The 17,139-nt window shown below is 38.5% G+C and overlaps 1 protein-coding gene across 1 annotated transcript; it reads right to left on the minus strand.

The window, feature by feature from the left end:
- Positions 1–373: 373 nt before the first annotated feature.
- On the minus strand, positions 374–12,594 carry lyplal1 (lysophospholipase like 1). Its single transcript, XM_079836162.1, has 5 exons — positions 12,478–12,594; positions 9,891–9,990; positions 6,807–6,976; positions 1,183–1,298; positions 374–1,098 (listed from the first exon to the last, which is right to left on the minus strand). Exons 1-5 carry the CDS (start codon positions 12,557–12,559, stop codon positions 877–879), a joined length of 690 nt encoding a protein of 229 aa, XP_079692288.1. The 5' UTR covers positions 12,560–12,594; the 3' UTR covers positions 374–876.
- Between the last annotated feature and the right edge of the window lie 4,545 nt (positions 12,595–17,139).

A 17,139-nucleotide genomic window follows, 5' to 3' on the forward strand; every position in this document is an offset into this window, starting at 1 on the left:
CTTCCAGCCTATTGCTTATATTACATATAAGTTTTAAAAGTTCACCAGTGTCACTCCTCATAATAAAAGTCCCGCTGCTCGCAAGGCGTGTGTCGCGTTCATCTCATTAACAATCGCTCCAGCGGTTCCTCAGCTTCACCACACTCGGTCCTGCTCTGCTTCAGACTACAGTAACGTTAAGAATCACATCAACATGATTTCTGCCCGAGTCCTGTCCTTATTCTTTTCCACCGGCTGTGAGGTGAAGACCACATGTCCCAAGATTCTGCGCTCAAACGTGGCGTCATCAAACTACGCCTTTGGCGACCTCTAGTGGACGGAAAAGCTACATAGTGCAGCTTTAATCTTGTAACAAAAGATTTCCATTTCAAATAAATGTTTTTTTGGAACTTTCTATTCATCAAAGAATCCCCAAATATAAAGCGCAATGTGTTTTCCACAGAAAAATGAAGCAATACAAATGATTTCAACATTGATAATAATAATAAATGTTATCATATTAGAATGATTTCTGAAGGATCATGTGACACTGAAGACTGGAGTAATGAAGCTGAAAATTCAGCTTTGATCACAGGAATAAATTACATATTCAAATAGAAACCAGTAATTTTAAATTGTAATAATATTACACATTATTACTTTTTTATTGTATTTTTAATCAAATAAATGCAGACTTGTTGAGCAGAAGATAAATATTTAATAATTTTACCGACCCCAAACTTGAACAGTAGTGTATGTTGCACACTTGCTTGGTTTTGCTTCACTGTTTGACCCAAGTTTTGCATTTAAATATGAAAAACATAAGGGAGAGTAAATGATGATTATTTAAGGTTGTATATGGGCAAGCAGTGGTCATTGTCTGGCGTTAAGGATGCTCTAAAGGGAAAGTTTCTTTAGGATCCAGGACCGTAGTAACTCTAGTTCAGGTCGACACAACTGATGGTTGAGGTCTGGGAAGGAATGGAAAGACGTGTTGAGGCCAGCTTTCTTCAGCAGTGAGTTTGTCTCCTTGGCCCAGTCATGGAAAACCAGCTCATCCGCTGTGCCGTGACACTGAAGGAGCTCAGGTAGGGGGCGCTGTGTTGCATTTTCTACTGCCTGCGCATAAGGTAAAACAGATCATTTTACTTCTGGTGTTTGACATCATGATATGAAACATGCATTCTGAAGAGTTTTACCTACCTGATATACAACTGAGTCTTTGTTAAGAAAGCTGGACAGAGCGAAGATGCCAGCAACATCCTGGTGGTACCTGGAAGCCAGATGTAGTGCCATGGCACCGCCCATAGAGAAGCCACCTTGTGACAAACAGAGGCATTAGACAAGGTCTCAATCACACTGATTTAGAGACATAATACTTTATAAAAAGTCTCCCGTCCTTGTGAAACAGAAGTGCTTAAAGGGATAGTTCACCCAAAAATGAAAATTAGCCCATGATTTACTCCCCCTCAAGCCATCCTAGGTGTATGAAATTCTTCTTTCAGATGAACACAATCTGAGTTATATTAAAAATGTTATGATTTTAAATACTTGTTAGTGGTCATTTTGAAGTATGTATGTATATGTGTAGGAATGTGTTATGTGGATATAGGGGTATAGATATGTATGTGTGTATGTATGTATATATATAGATGTGTATATGTAGATGTGTATATGTATATGCGTAGGTGTAGGCATATGTATGTTATTTAAAGGAAAGCAAGAATTAAAGGGGTAGGAGTCAGTGATGCGCGGGTTGATCCAAAATGAGCGGGTGCCCGCGGCCACCCGCGGTTACCCGCGGTTACGAGTCATCCAAAAATATTTTTAATGATATTCGGGTCACGGTCGGTCGGATCGTCAATAAATCCTTATTTACCTTTTGAATGTTGAGCGTTATTAACTTTTGAATAAATGCTGACGCGGGACAAAATACCCGATTTCCCAAAACGTTGAACTGAGCAATGCCATTGTACCATTTTAATAGGCTACTTTTAAACGCATTTAAAGTCAGTTTTATGTATTTTCTGAGAGGGTGCAGGATTTTTGTTGGGAAAGTCGGGGGAGAGACGCACACTTCGATTAGACTGGATAAACACATGCAGCATCTTAATTGTTAAGAAAATTAAACGAAATAAATGAATAAATCAAGCCTGTATTACAGAACACTAGGCTATATCATACAGCATTCAGAAAAATAACAGTTTGCGCTCCTAAGGGCTTTCACACTTTTCCAAATGTTTTCCAAATGTGGGCTGATGAATTCTTCAAGCCGGGTCGAAACATAAACATCGCGTTCATCAATAATATGCATCTGGAGCTGAAATGGAAAATGATGGGCCGCCGCAAGAACTTCCTGCTCTCGCTGATGCACCTCTGAGCACACCACGTCAGGGCCTGAAACATTTTCTCAATGGCCCAATGAGCTACGATGAGCATTTACTACTTTTAAAAAATGCGGGTCAGGAAGCGGGTCGGGTACAATATTTTCTTCTTTTTTTTTTGCGGTCCGAGTTGCGGGCGGGTTAGTTGAAAACGTCGGTCGGGTGCGGGTTGTTTATACATTGACCCGCGCATCACTGGTAGGAGTACATAAGTTTGACTTCTTCCTACTCCTTTTCGCACATGAGATAGAAGCATGTTTATACAGGTAAGTAAGATACTTTGCTGTTTTCTTTTTAAATTTATTTATTTTTTTATTTTTTTAATGTTTGAACATTATTGTATTTTATTTTTTTCCTTCTCTCATGTTCGAAATAAAGATATCAAATCAAATCAAAAATGTCCTGGCTAATCCAAGCTTTAAAATGGCAGTGAATGGGAGCCCAAAATTTGCACACCAGTCACGCTCATCAGACGTAGCGCAAGCATTTTACACTGTGAAAGGCGCTACGATTTTTCCGTAAGTTGAACACAGAAGGCAAGCGGTCGGAAGCTAGATCATTTACTTTATAAAGTTTTAAATATGGATATTTTTCTTACACAAACGGATCGCTTTGCTTCAGAAGGCCTTTATTAACCCCCGGAGCCGTGTGGAGCAGTTATTTGATGGACAGATGCACTTTTATGGACTTCAAAAACAGAGCAACATTCACTGCCATTATAAGGCATGGATTAGACAGGACTTTTTTAAAAGGTCCCATGGCATGATATTTTCATTTTATGAGTTTTTTTTAACATTAATATGAGTTCCCCTAGCCTGTATATGGTCCCCAAGCAACTAGACATTTTGATAGGATCTAAACCGAGTTCTGGGTGTCCTGCTCTGCCTTTGAGAAAATGAAGCTCAGACGAGCCGATCTGGAATCTTCCCTGTATGTCATCATACGGGGAAAGGTTACCTGCCCTTCTTCAGCTTTGCCCGCCCAGAGAATTTGGAGAAAATGGATTCAGTTTATCAGTGGCGATGACAGCACAGGCTTTACAAACAGACTTTACCATATGGATTCGACAGCACCGCCACAAACAGTGAGTAACAGTGTTCATTAATGCCTGATCTGTGATCAGTGATTTCTGATGTGTAGCTAATCATTCAAGTTCACGCAGACTTTCTTTCTAAATCGTTTAATACTGTTTATGCATCAGTGAATCAAGCCAGTGACTAAATTATCAACTTCACATCGTTTCTGTAAGTAGCATGAAACAAATCCATTATTTACATGATTAAACTACAGAGAGTGATCAAAGAACACTCTCTTTATAATGTGCGGATCTGTCAATCACACGTCGCAAGTGTATCTGCACACTTGCCCAAACTGCCGTTATAATGATTGACTCTGTTATGCTGCACAAAGCTCTTACTGTATTCATATCGATGTCGTGTTTGCTGTTAGTTGTGGTCAAAGCATTTTGTGAGAGTAAACGTGTTGCAATGACGAGATCACTGCATTCACACGATCAACAGCCTGCCTGTCTACTCAATGCTCATCACTGCAGCCTTTCATGTGATGGGAAAATATCTAAATAATAATGCTTTAATCAACATTTTGACGATTCGTTCATCTCGACGGCTGTGATGGTAAAAACACATAGTAAAAGTATTCGAGAGAGGTTCCACATGTTACAAAGTTCGTAGAATAAGGAGGAAGAAGACAGGGTCGCGTGACTGGGAAGTTTATTCAGAGCTCTCAAATACAAACAAAATATACTTGCGCTCACAGTGCACTCTCAAATTGCTGGGGTAAAACTGTGGCTCTGCAGACAGATATTATGGGCTATTTTTCTACAGCTCTCCGTCTATCTGGTCCACGAGTGCCCAGTCCGTCTCTCTCTGGACTGGCAGTGCTTGCAGAGTCAGACGGTGCCTCGCTAAATCACGCCCCCTCCGCCACATATTCTAACACTCATTTCAAATGCAAAGATGTCAGCCAATCACAACAGTGGGCGTTTTCACTGAAGTCTCACAGCAGTAACGCCCCTTGAAACAGAGCATTTCAGAGCGGCTAATATGAGTATAGAAAAAATGCTTTTTAATTCTAAATTATGACATTTTTTGATGTAAAAACCATTCTAACAATATAAGTACACCTCAGGCAACATTATAAAATAATTTTAAAAATCCATGCCATGGGACCTTTAATGTAACTCCGGTTTTATTTGTCTGAAAGAAGAATGTCATATACAGCTAGGATGACTTGAGGGTGAGTAAATCATGGGCTAATTTTCATTTTTGGGTGAACGGACGCTTTAAATGGCTGAAGTTTCTGACTTAAAGGCTGAACAGTTTCATTGCCTGTCTGCATGAGGAAATCAGAGCTGCTCATTTGCATTTAAAGAGACACAAAAACAACACGTTTTTGCTCACCCTCAAAAAGTGACTATTTGAACATCTGTGGGGTATTTTGAGCTAAAACTTCTGGGGACATCAGAGACTTATTTTACATTTCGTAAAAAGTTGCAGTCAACCACCCCTTTAACCATATTTCAAAGATATAATTATGAAATTACATTTGAAGTTAAGTCCTACTTGAGCGAATCAAAAAAGCACTGAGCTAATTGCATTTAATATCAATTTAAACTAAAATACATTTTCATTTAATTGCAATTAAGTGTCCACAAACATTACATCAGTTTGCACTCAAGTATATTATTTCCATAAGTACTCATAGTAAACTATTCGGTCTGGACTTGATCCGTTGTGGAACAACTATGCTCGAACCAGAGCTGTTCGGACCAATCAAATTGTCAGGGCGGGCTTTATACGATGATGGACAGATGATCAACAGTGACGTAATCATCCACGTCACCAAAGAGCGCTTGGGTTGAAACCCTAACATTTCATGATTAAGGAACTAAACTTGTTAGATGGGAAAGGAATCGCTAATTGTAAATGTAGAATTTTTTTGTGGGAGTTCACATTTAGTTCGTTTTGAATGGCACGCAACAAGTGGCAAATCGCAGGTGGTTTTGTTAGCGGCGTGCAGGCATTGTTTATAAACCTTTTCCATCATAAGCCATCTTTTCCTCATATGGCAGTCTGGCAAAACCTTCTCACCCTGGAGCGATTAAGTCAATGATAAGTGTGTAATTCAAAGTGGTCTACAGTAGCCTGAAATCCAAACCAAGCTAAAAACAATCAGTAAGTCGTGAATTACATTTTAAGAAAAGAAAGAAAGAGAAAAGAAAGCTAGCCTTGAGTTCCACATCATCAAACCTCCATTTTTCCTCTTTCATGCATGTGCTTAATCTTACACATCTGGGCAAATCTGGGCACTACATCTGGGAAAGTGAACAAGTACCCATCAGTCTGTCTGTCAGAGCAGATGGGAGGAGTCATGTTGAGACAGAGGATAGATGGAGTTCACATGTTCTTTAAACCTCTCGGAGAGATGATGTGACCAGGACTAATCAACAGGTCTGCTACTTCCCCCTTCACGCACTCCTCATCTAATCAAAGAGACAAACGCTTGAGCAATCCACATACTGCAGGACCTCTTAGTTGTTTGGCTGAAAAGAATCTGTGCTTGCATGTTTGACTTGGGCTTTTCCCATTAACTACGACACCTAAAAGATTGAAAAACACAATCCATATATGAAACCGTTTTCCATGGAAAGTTCTGGCGCTTGTCAGTCCGTCAGCCTGGGAAGTGGACTCAGCGTACAGACCACTTCGTTTCTCCAGCGTGCAGAGTGACTCCAATGAGTATTTATAGTTAATGACAAAATGTTATGATTTAGGAAGATAATATTTCAGCAGTCTCACAGGAACATGTGTTTTTTGAATCAGTTTCTTTGGAAGCGAGTTCAGGGGCTTTTCTGTCCTTCCACACAGAGCCTTTTCACACAAAGACTTTTTTTTTGTTGTTGCACTTTTCACGTTTTACTCGCAACTATTTTAGGGTATTTATGTGTTATTGGCTTGTCGGTTAACCCTTCCTCAACTTGTTGCCATTGGGTTTAACTCTCTGAGCAAAACGGAACCTCATTTATTGTCTATCCGGCCTACTTCACACGCCCTGAGGGAATTTGCCTGGGTTCTGCGAAGATCCCTTTTTACTGAATGATTTTCTGCCACTTTTATCTCCTTGTGATATATATATGTGAACCCCATAACCCAAATATTTTGAGATAAAGCTTAGCAGAAACCCGAGAATCATCCAGAAATTCTTTTTGGCCCATTCTGGCAACAAATGAAAGGAATAGGAAACTTGATAAGTTTCATTCTTCATTTTACACAACGAGGGAGAGACTTATGAGCAGTGGTCTGAGACTGCTTAATTTGGAACAAGTGGAGTGTGAGAGTGTGTAAGACAGAGAAAGCAATAAGGTAGGGAGAGATGGATGGATGGGGAGAAGAGAATAGGAGAGAGATAAGCCATTAGCCATACCAATAACCATCCTGTGTTTAGGTATCCCCGCTCGGATCTCATCTTGGACAATGGCGCTTAGATTATCACACATGGAGTCGATAGACTCTAAGTGTTCTGGGCAATCCTGGGAAATCTTGTGACGATCAAACCACACGTGAGATAGAGCCCCTCGCATTGGTGTGTACGGCCTAAAAACAATCAACAGACAAAGTAATAATTCTATTAAAACAAAGCTTGAGAAGTTAATTACTGCAATCACACAGTTGTGGAAAACGCTTTATAAAACGTTTGGAATGATCTGAATTTCAGCTTGAACTGTTCCCATAATGTGATCTTGTCTTCATTTAACTCTTTCCTCACCATTGACAAGTTTTTAATTCGTGTTTTCACTGTTATATGAGAGGGTGCGCCATCACACATCTTCTGAAAGGCTCTGTTTATACCTGGTATTAAGATGCGTTTGGCCGATTAGATCACAAGTAGGCGAGGGAGACACATTCCTGTTTACATCTGGTGTTTTAATCTGTCTCACTTCTGTTCTGGGCTGAATCCGAAATCACCCCCTAATCCCTTATTCCCTAGGTTAGCCCACTAATACTGTTCACTTGAAGGAGTGAATGAAAACGAGAGAGCGAATTCGGACAGCCGTTGTATGTAAATCGGATGTACACTCGTTATTGCGGTGCAATGTGGGATTGAATGAGTGCACTCAATAACGTCCACTGTGGTTTCGGACACCACTACAAATGGCTGTCCCCTCAAATAATGCCCTAGAACCTTATTGCGTCGCGTGTAGTTAGGACACGGTGTAATAGATTAAATAAGCTTGCGCAATTTACATATGAATGATGGAAAACACAGAAAGCAGCAACCATCGTTTCTGCTCTGACAGCCGCAAGACAAGCCGCACGTTGTGAGTGTGTGTTAGAAATCAGGAATGGTGAGAGAACATTGTGCTTGGGACATTTTTCGCCTTCAAATCAACTTCAGCCGACAAAGTTTAAATCCTGTCTGTTTATGCGTTTCCCATAATGTTTATGCATTAGGTCAGTAGGCGGAGAGTGGCCGGCTTTTGTGGCTGTTCAACACATTCGACCAAGTGGTCAAAAGAGGACAAACTCAAAACGTTTTAGACCCGGTTTAAACCTTATTTAGTGTCATCTAATACTGACCACTGCAGACCGGGAACACCCCACAAGAGCTGCAGTTTTGGAGATGTCGTCGAGCCATTACAATTTGGCCCTTGTCAAACTCACTCAAATCCTTATGCTGCGTTCACACCAAACGCGAATAGAGAGTCAGGAGCGAGTGATTTCAATGTTAAGTCATTGGAAAGGCGTGTTGACGCGCGTCTGGAGGTCCTGCGGCGCGATGGACGCGAATTGAGCGTCTTGCGCGAATGGTGCTTTTTGTGCATTCACACGTTTGAAGCGGATTCGCGTCTGACGCCCGAGTTTAAAAATGTGCACCGCGTTAACCAATCAGGAGCCTGCTCGCTGCTGTCACGTGGTAAAGTGACGTGATGAGAAACCCAGCATAATATAAAAATACTACTATTGTGTCACAAAATTTAGTTTTAAGACTTTTTCAGGTGAGAATGTAGTTGTTTAAAGCTCAAATATGTGGTTTATTTATAAAGAGAGCGCCTATTAAAATTTTTTATCTTTTATGTTTTTTTGGAGTTGTGAGATCCAGGTGATCAGCGGCACTCAGCGCTCATTAACTCCAGCGAGAGCAGCCTTTCCTCGGCCAGTCCTTCTGACGTTTGCCGCTGGCTCTGATGTCCTTTAGTGGTTCGTCTTGTGTGGATCTAACGGGCGATCTTTGGTGTCATGAATCTATAATTTGTTATCTGCCAAATCTTTTTGACTGAGGGCAAAGAGAAGTTTCATAACTTCGTAACTTTCATAATTTTTTTAGGATATTGAAATATACATGCAGTGAATATAATTTAGGAGTTGCCTGGACCACATTTGTGTGGCTATTAATGTTCAATATATATTTTAATCAAAATGAAAAGAGGCAGTGGTGTTTTATGACATATTTCTCCAGGAGCGCCTTGAATGTGCGTCTATTTCGCTTTAAACGCTCGATTTATACGCGCGTCCAATTCGCTGTGGACGCGCGAATGGATTCAAAATGTTCAAGCGTCCAACTAGACGCGGTACACGATTTTCATGCTCTATTCGCATCTGGTGTGAACGCAGCATTACGCTTGCCCATTTTTCCTGCTTCTAACACATCAGGTTTGAGGACAAAATGTTCACTTGCTGCCTAATATATCCCACCCACTAACAGGTGCCGTGATGAAGAAATAAACAGTGTTATTCACTTCACCTGTCATAATGTTCCGCCTGATTGGTGTATATGGTAACACTTCAGTATATGCATGTATAAAACACTTTAGCATGGGGAACACATATTCACTATTAACTATGACTTGCCTCAATAAACTCCTTATTCCTGCTCATTAATAGTTAGTAAGGTAGTTGTTAAGCTTAGGTATTGGGTGATTAAGGGATGTAGAATATGATCTTGCAGAATTAAGCATTAATATGTGCTTTATAAGTATAATAACAGCCGATATCCTAGTAATATGCATGCTAATAAGCAACTAGTTTATAGTGAGGATTGAACCCTAAAATAAAGTGTTACTATATATAGTTTTTTTTGTTAGTTTGTGAATTGATTTAGTTAATGCTGTTTATATAATGGTTCAATTAGTTCTAAGCTTAGTGGACTTATTTGTCTACTTGACATAAAAAGTTGTGTTTATGAATTATAAATCACAGACAGCGCATTACGTCTTTTTGTTTCTATTTGATATTCCAATTGGATTAAATACAGAGTATTGTATCCACTGAACCATTTTCTTTTTCAAATATTGCTTCTATAAAGCAAGAGAATAAATTGTACAAGTTTGCTTTTTGGTTTATTATTTTATACTCGATAATAAAAAATATCTTTGGAGGGCTTCTCAAACAGCAGTTTTGACACTATACTACTGAGACACAAAGAGAAAAAGTTAATTTCCATTTACTATTAAACAAATAAAAATAACAATGTAAAGGTGCTCTGAAGGGAATGTACAGGGATGTTTACCTGGATGGCGCTGTGGGATAAATCACCCGGATGTTTTCAAATGCCAGGTTTTGTCCCAAAACATCACAAACCCAACTGAGCAAACCTGGCCCCGTGTCTCCTAAATTAAACAGATAAAAGTTATTATATGCCACAATACACTGGATTAAAGCCACAATATGTCATTTTTTGCCGCTAGAGGTCACTTATTGAAAACAAAGGTGTAGCTTAATGACGCCTTGATTTTGCACCTTTTATTCTGCCGCAGATGAGCGCTTCCGCAACGCGGTTTCATCATATTAGATACATTTGAGTGTGTTGAAAGTTATGTTATAATACTACTCTGTGTGTTCGTTCGCTCGGCGACTACTATGAGACACTTGTTCACACTGCAGTGAGCTAGATCGATATTAGGCATGGTAAAACATGGTACTTGTGGTAAATCAAGAAAACCAGATTTAAACAATAAGATTAACTGTGTTGAGCTGTATAAAAAAGATTAGTTTTCTGTCGAGGAATGATCCAAACAGTTGCTCACCTGTCTAATAAATCACATAATATATTAAAGCGTCTTTAGTGTTTCCATGGTTTTTACTAAATAAAACTGGAAATCGAGGGTAACACGGGTATAATGTCATTGAAAGGCGATGCACAGACATGATACGTGTCCTGGAAAACAAGGCTTATTTCTCTGGATTTAAAGCTACACTATGTAACTTTTCCGTCCACTAGAGGTCGCCTGTTCAAAACAAAGGCGTAGTTTGATGGCGCCACGTTTGAGCGCAGAATCTTGGGACATGTGGTCTTCACCTCACAGCCGGTGGAAAAGAGTCAGGATAGGACTTGGGCAGAAATCATGTTGATGGATAAGATTATTAACATTACTGTAGTATGAAGCAGAGCAGGACAGAGTGTTGTGGAGCTGAGCAAGGCCGCAGGAGCGATTGAAGAGCGGGACTGTTATTATGGCATAGTCACCGGAGCCACTTCCTCTTTTCCAGTCATGAGTATGAGGTAACGCAACTCTGTTTATCGTATTAGATATATCTGAGTGTGTTGAAAAGGAAGTTATGACGTTCGCTTACTTGTTCACACTGCAGTGAGAGTACAGCGTTTCTGCAAAATAAAACCGGAAACCGAGGGGAACGCAGATATGACGCAATCGACAGGCGACTGCCTCAAACGCATAGCTCACACGTCCCGGTTCCTTGGTTAAAATAGCAATTTCTAACGATTTACAAATAGTTGGAAACATTTGGGATATTCTAATGCTGCCTTCACGTGCTATCGGAATTATCGTAAATACGAGTTTCCTAGGTAAAAAATGCACATGAACGCCCTCTGATGTCGTGTTTACCACTGGGAAGTTCGGAAATAATTTTGATACCCCAATGCCCGAGATGGGCGTGTCATAAGCTTTAAACATGGTGGCGGGGAGAACTAGACTGCTGTGGCAGGTGTGGTTTTATTGTTTTTTTCCCAAAACAGCTAGGTCGTCTTGTCTTGACATTAATGTAGGCTACTACATATTTACATGTAAGAGTAATCATATGAAGCGTATATGTTTGGTACACAGTGAAAATTGCCTGCATTTGACAGAAATTACAGAATCAGCAGAAAGCGGACTATCTGGAATGTTTATATGGTTGTCGGTGCATGGGACACTACATATGATGGTTTTAATAAGATTTTCCCAATAAATAGGCAAGAATAACCTGGTGTCGACCATGATTCCTTTTCACTCCGACAACAAAGCACTTGAATGCAACAAGCTCGTAATTACGACTTCTAAAGTGGGAATTAGGAAATTTCCGATAGCACGTGAAGGCAGCATAAGTACTCAACTGAACAAAATATATAACACTGACCTAGTGGTTTTTGGATATTTTACTGCAAAAATCTTACATAGTTCACCTTTAAACATACTTGGAAACATTTGTGAAAATGTAAGTACACAAGTCAACAGAATATATAATTCTGTTCTAGTGGTTTTTGGTTATTTTAATCCAACAATCTTACATACCATGCATTTAAGGTGTTTTGAGTTGCAATGTGTTTTTTAGAGTGTTAAGGGTGATACGGCCCAAGTCTAAAGAACCCACAGAGTCTCTAAATATCAAGTTTTCTGCTTCAATGTAAATCTTTGGGATTATTTAGCTAATTTAATTAATCTGAGGTATCATTATGTCCACAGCAGGACGAGTACACACCAAATTTAATACTGTGGGTTTGTTCAAAAATCCCTAACTATGTCCCTAGGAATTAATCAATCTACTATTTAGTTATACATACACTTAACATGCTATGAGTGTGAACAGAGTGAGTTTCAGTGTGTGGTCACATAGTAGTAGTTCATTAAATTATTGCGTTCTGTCTTCACCATTGCTTTTAATTGCTTCTCTCTGGACATGTCAGACGAAGTTTCACACGCGGTGCGTTTTTAAAACCATATATCTCTCAGCTCAACTTTTGAAACGCGTCTCTTGCGTTTCATTCAGATGTCCTGCGTGAAGTGCGCTCGCGCTGTTCCCTTTGTATAATTTCTTTTATCAAAGATGTGGGCACAACGCATCTGCATGAGAAAGATTTTAATAACTCTTCAAATCACCTGAGCCATGAAGAAAGATAACAGAAGCAGTGTGTTTTCCAGTCTGACTCACGACACTCTTCTGTAGTTTAACAGCAGCCATATTTCATCCCGTGTTATCTCGCGATATTCACACACAGCGTCATTCACGTCACAGATCGCGTTCACAGCTTACACTGTGGAACTCTTCACAAATGAAAGATGTCTTGTTTTATGTAAGTATAACGCAATACGAGGGCAAACTTCTCATGTTGGCAAGCATTTGGGTGAGTTCTGCAGTGAATGTTATGAACTGAGCCTTGCTTCACGGTCTTATAAGTCCTAAGTATTGATTGACTAAGATTCGTATTGTCAGCAATACAATACATAACACAGGTTACAAGGAACATAGCACATAATAAATCAATAAAACCTGGCAGAACTTTGATGAATTATACAAATTAAGTAAACAGGGGCTTGAAATATGGCTAAGATGCAACAAATCCCTTATTTTAATAAGGTATAATTGCAAGGTTGTTATAACCAATTGGGTGTTAATTGGCTGCAGAAAATGGAAAAATAAAAATAAATACGAAAGTAATCAAATGTGTGCTAAAATTACTGTCATAGATTTATTGCATGATTATTAAATAAATATAAAACAAGTCTGCAATTTAACTGTTGTTTTTTAACAGGTGAATAATTCTGTTATAAGAATAACACAATGTAGGATACATTGAAATAATGCAGAATGTAGTTTAATGCAGGCAGGGCCATTTTTAGGCAAAGGCGAATTCCTGTATTGGATCAGAGTACTGTCAATGACTTGACTGTTGCATGTAAAGTTTGCATTTGGAGTGCTCAACACCATTAGATCAGAGCTCGGTCAAAGCTTTGGCAAGGTAACGCTTTTTTTAAGCTAAATTCAAAGGCCAATTAAAAAACAGGTACAATAAAAAGTGCACAAATCTGTATTTTGTTAGGGCCGTATTTGTGGCAGTCGAGAAATCACGCTGTGAAATGGGCAGATAGCGTAATATTGCTCGCTGTGTATTGTAGAGGAAAGATATAGGCTAACCACACTCATTTTTGCTTTTCATGATATCATTATATTTTGACTCTATGAAGCGTTCTTCTCTTACTTGCACCTCCAAAAGGTGTGCGTTTTTGAGCCAATGCATTGTTAAAGGATCAGTGTGAAATTGTCCCATGTAAAACTTAAACGGCCAATTTAAAAATAGTGTAATAAAATGTGCTAATTCACAATATTAATTACATCGCTTTGTCGAATTTAATGCATCTTTATGGATGGTGTTGAAAGCTGAATCGATTCATTCAGTTCTAATAGTGTCGTACAGGGCATAGCGTTGCGTTATTGAAAGGGGAAGCTCAAGCGTCAATGAGAAACAAAGACCACACTGAATCAATATTTATTCTTGTTACTTTAATGTGACTGGTCAAGGTTTTATACGTAGTTTCCAAATTGTATTTGTATATATTTGTTAATAAGGATTACAGTTCCAAAATGGTATGTGTGTATGTATTTGTTAATAAGGATTAAAATTAATACCAGTAATACCATTTTACTTTTTAAGATTTGGCTGGGGGGTGCCAATAAGGATTTCGCCTAGGGCGTCAAAATGGCTAGAAACGGCCCTGAATGCAGGGCCGGATTAACAATTTCCTGTGCCCTGGGCAACAAGACTCAGTTTGAGATTGTTTCACAATCAACTATATCAACATTTTATGTAGATGCACTACTAAATATTCTTATTATTTTATTTTAACAAATGGGCCTTACAACTGGCCTCCTTTCAAGACTGAACTCATAAACACACAGACTTTATAATTATTAGACCTATCTTTGCTTTAAAAGATAAAAGATAATTTGCTTTAATCTTTTGCATTTTAGGGCTGCGCAATATATCGAAATTATCGAAATATCGCAAATGTACGTATCGCGATATGCATATCGCAACGGGACGTAATATCTGAATGATTTTAATTGGCTACTTCAACATGGAGAAAAGTGAACGTTTTAGGTTGACGCATATAGCAGAGAATAGACTGGGCACACAACTGTTACTTATGTGACTTGCTTAACTTTAAAAAGAGTTGAATTAAACACAATAACTTGCGAAAAACAACTCCTTGCAGTCTTGCGATGTCTGACACACACACCGAAACGTGCACACAAGCCGCCTCTCTGAAAGCGTGTGATCCCTTCAGTTCTGTTTTGTGTCTTGTTACACAATCAAACTGTCAAATACACACACAGTTATGTCAAAATGGCTGTCTTGATGAGTATTCATGTAAACACAGTTGGTTATGCTTTAAGCGAACAATATCAGTTGGGGAAAGAAACCGAATGCGTGTCAATAGGATCCGTGCATTAGGTCTTAAAGTGACAGCCTGCTAATACAGTAAACCTGCTAATACAGTAAACCTGCTAATACAGTAAACCTGCTAATACAGTAAACCTGCCGCTGTCTGTCAAACAACAAAAGAAAAAAAGAAAATCACTCCTCTTGGCTGAATAACCTTTGTAGCTTTATAATGTATCAGTGTAAATTTAATTCATGTGAAGACTACTGTTTTTAGTTCTTATTTTTAATATCAAATAATCGTCCACCCTTAGTTCAGGTGTCTTTGTTTACCTGGATGTTCTTGATGTGAAGTTTTAGGTTGATATACTGTAACTATATATAACCAAGTCAAGCAAATAGTTTTTGATATTTAAATATTGGCATTACATTTTTTGTTTGTTTACATTGAGTTTAAAATTATATTGTCAGATTTGTGACATAAATTTTTGTTCTTTCAGAAGCTGTAGCGATGTTTTCTTTTCCCAGAAAGAATGTGAAACACATAAATGGTATCATTCTCAGTTTTTAAATAAGTTTAAAAAATATAATTTAAATAGATTTTACACACTTTTTGTGTCACATATCGAATTTTGTGTCACATATCGAATATCGCATTATATAACAAGGTATTGCATATCGCATTTTTCTTCAATATTGCACAGCCCTACAACATTTCATATTAGGCTAATACACATCTATTAACTCTTATATCTTTTCCTTTTGTTTAACATGTGATCTTAACACACTGGATTCCTTGACTTTTACCTAAATCCATGCACAACATCTGACATTAATACACATCTATTTATTCTTATTATCTTTTCTCTTCTTTTAACAGGTGATCTTAACACACTGTCTTGACATTACATGTAAACCCATGCACAACATATCACATTAACACACATCTATTGATTCTTATTATCTTTTCTCTTTTAACAGGCGAGCCTAATTAACTGGCCTTCTTGACTTTTTACACATACAATTCACAATAAAGATAATGTTATATTTTATATTGTTTTAACAGGTGAGCCTAACACATTGGCATTGGCTTCTTGACTTTAACATATAGGCCTACATACATACCACAACTATCAACCCTTATTATCTTCCCTAATACACTAGCCTTGTTGACTTAAATTGTGTAAATTCAAAACATTTAATGCTATCAAAGATTCATTCTTTCCTAAGTAATATCTTATAGCAGATTACTCTGTGGCCTTCCTTCTAGACTTTAAATATGCAAACTGGTGCACAATATCATCAAAATCCAAACCTTCAACAGCAAAGAAAGTGCAGAAAGTCTTGTCTGTGACAATGTGGTCCTTAACACATTTTTAACTCATTTTAGAACAGAAAATGACCTCTCACCATCACAATTAGAGACAGGCAGTGTTAAGAACATTTTAAATGCAACATATACATTCGGAAATGTTGTCTAGAATTAGTTGAAACAATATTTTAAATTGTTCTCTGATATCTACATAGAGGGTATGTGGCTTATTTAAGGGCAACATTGTCCAATTACGGTTTTACAGGTCCATTTACAACCCTAGAAATTGTCCCTAGAATGAAATAGTCTGATTTTGCCTTATTTGGAAGGGTCATGAATAGTAATGTGGAGTTAGGGATGAATCTAGGTCTGTTCGATAAGTGGAACTCAGCCTGGCAGCTTGTTCTCGCACATCACACTCATCATAGTCCCTGTCAAATAATACGCCAAAGAGCTCACACACATCTGATCCATTTTGATAGGCAAGTGAGTTTGTCGATAATTACATAATATGTTTCAACTTTGAATCTTTGACTGCCATTAGTAAAGAAGACCTCCTCATCGTCGTCACTCTCGTCAGCAAATCTCTTTTTTTTCTCCTACCTGAAATGTCATAATGATAGTCCTATGTGGCACTGACAGATCGTGCTGATTCTTCCAGATCTGCAAATTAACGTGCCAACATTAGAGAGCAGTGACTGTAAAAGCCGCACAGCAGTTGCTAAATCTATGTCACTTGTTTGACGTTTGTCACTGGTTGCTTTAAATCTCCCCAATATTCTGTCCCACAAAATGGTCAACATTGCACTCTCAAGTGTATGAAGTTTATCAACCAGCATTATCATAACAGTTCGCCAAGTCCAGTCCAAGGTTTCGCACCATGCTAATCACAGATTCAGCTAAACTAAGGCCTGTGTGGCTGTGAATGGGCTCAAATCCTATGAACCTTTCTACCACTTTTCCACCTGCATTAACGAATCGGAATACAAATGTCAGCCGATCAACATACGCAATATCTGGGGTGGAATCGACGATAACAGAGAAATATTTTGCCTGCTTAATTTCATC

Source organism: Gobio gobio (genome assembly GCF_949357685.1).
Source record: "Gobio gobio genome assembly, chromosome: 15".
NCBI classification, from domain to species: domain Eukaryota; kingdom Metazoa; phylum Chordata; class Actinopteri; order Cypriniformes; family Gobionidae; genus Gobio; species Gobio gobio.

Excerpts from the sequence above, each read along its gene's own strand:
- lyplal1 (XM_079836162.1), bottom strand. The coding sequence starts at position 12,559 with ATGGCTGCTGTTAAACTACAGAAGAGTGTCGTGAGTCAGACTGGAAAA. Across the intron at positions 9,991-12,477 it reads TATCTTTCTTCATGGCTCAG|GAGACACGGGGCCAGGTTTG; the intron begins GTGATTTGAAGA and ends TGTTTAATTTAG. Across the intron at positions 6,977-9,890 it reads TATCCCACAGCGCCATCCAG|GCCGTACACACCAATGCGAG; the intron begins GTAAACATCCCT and ends GATTGTTTTTAG.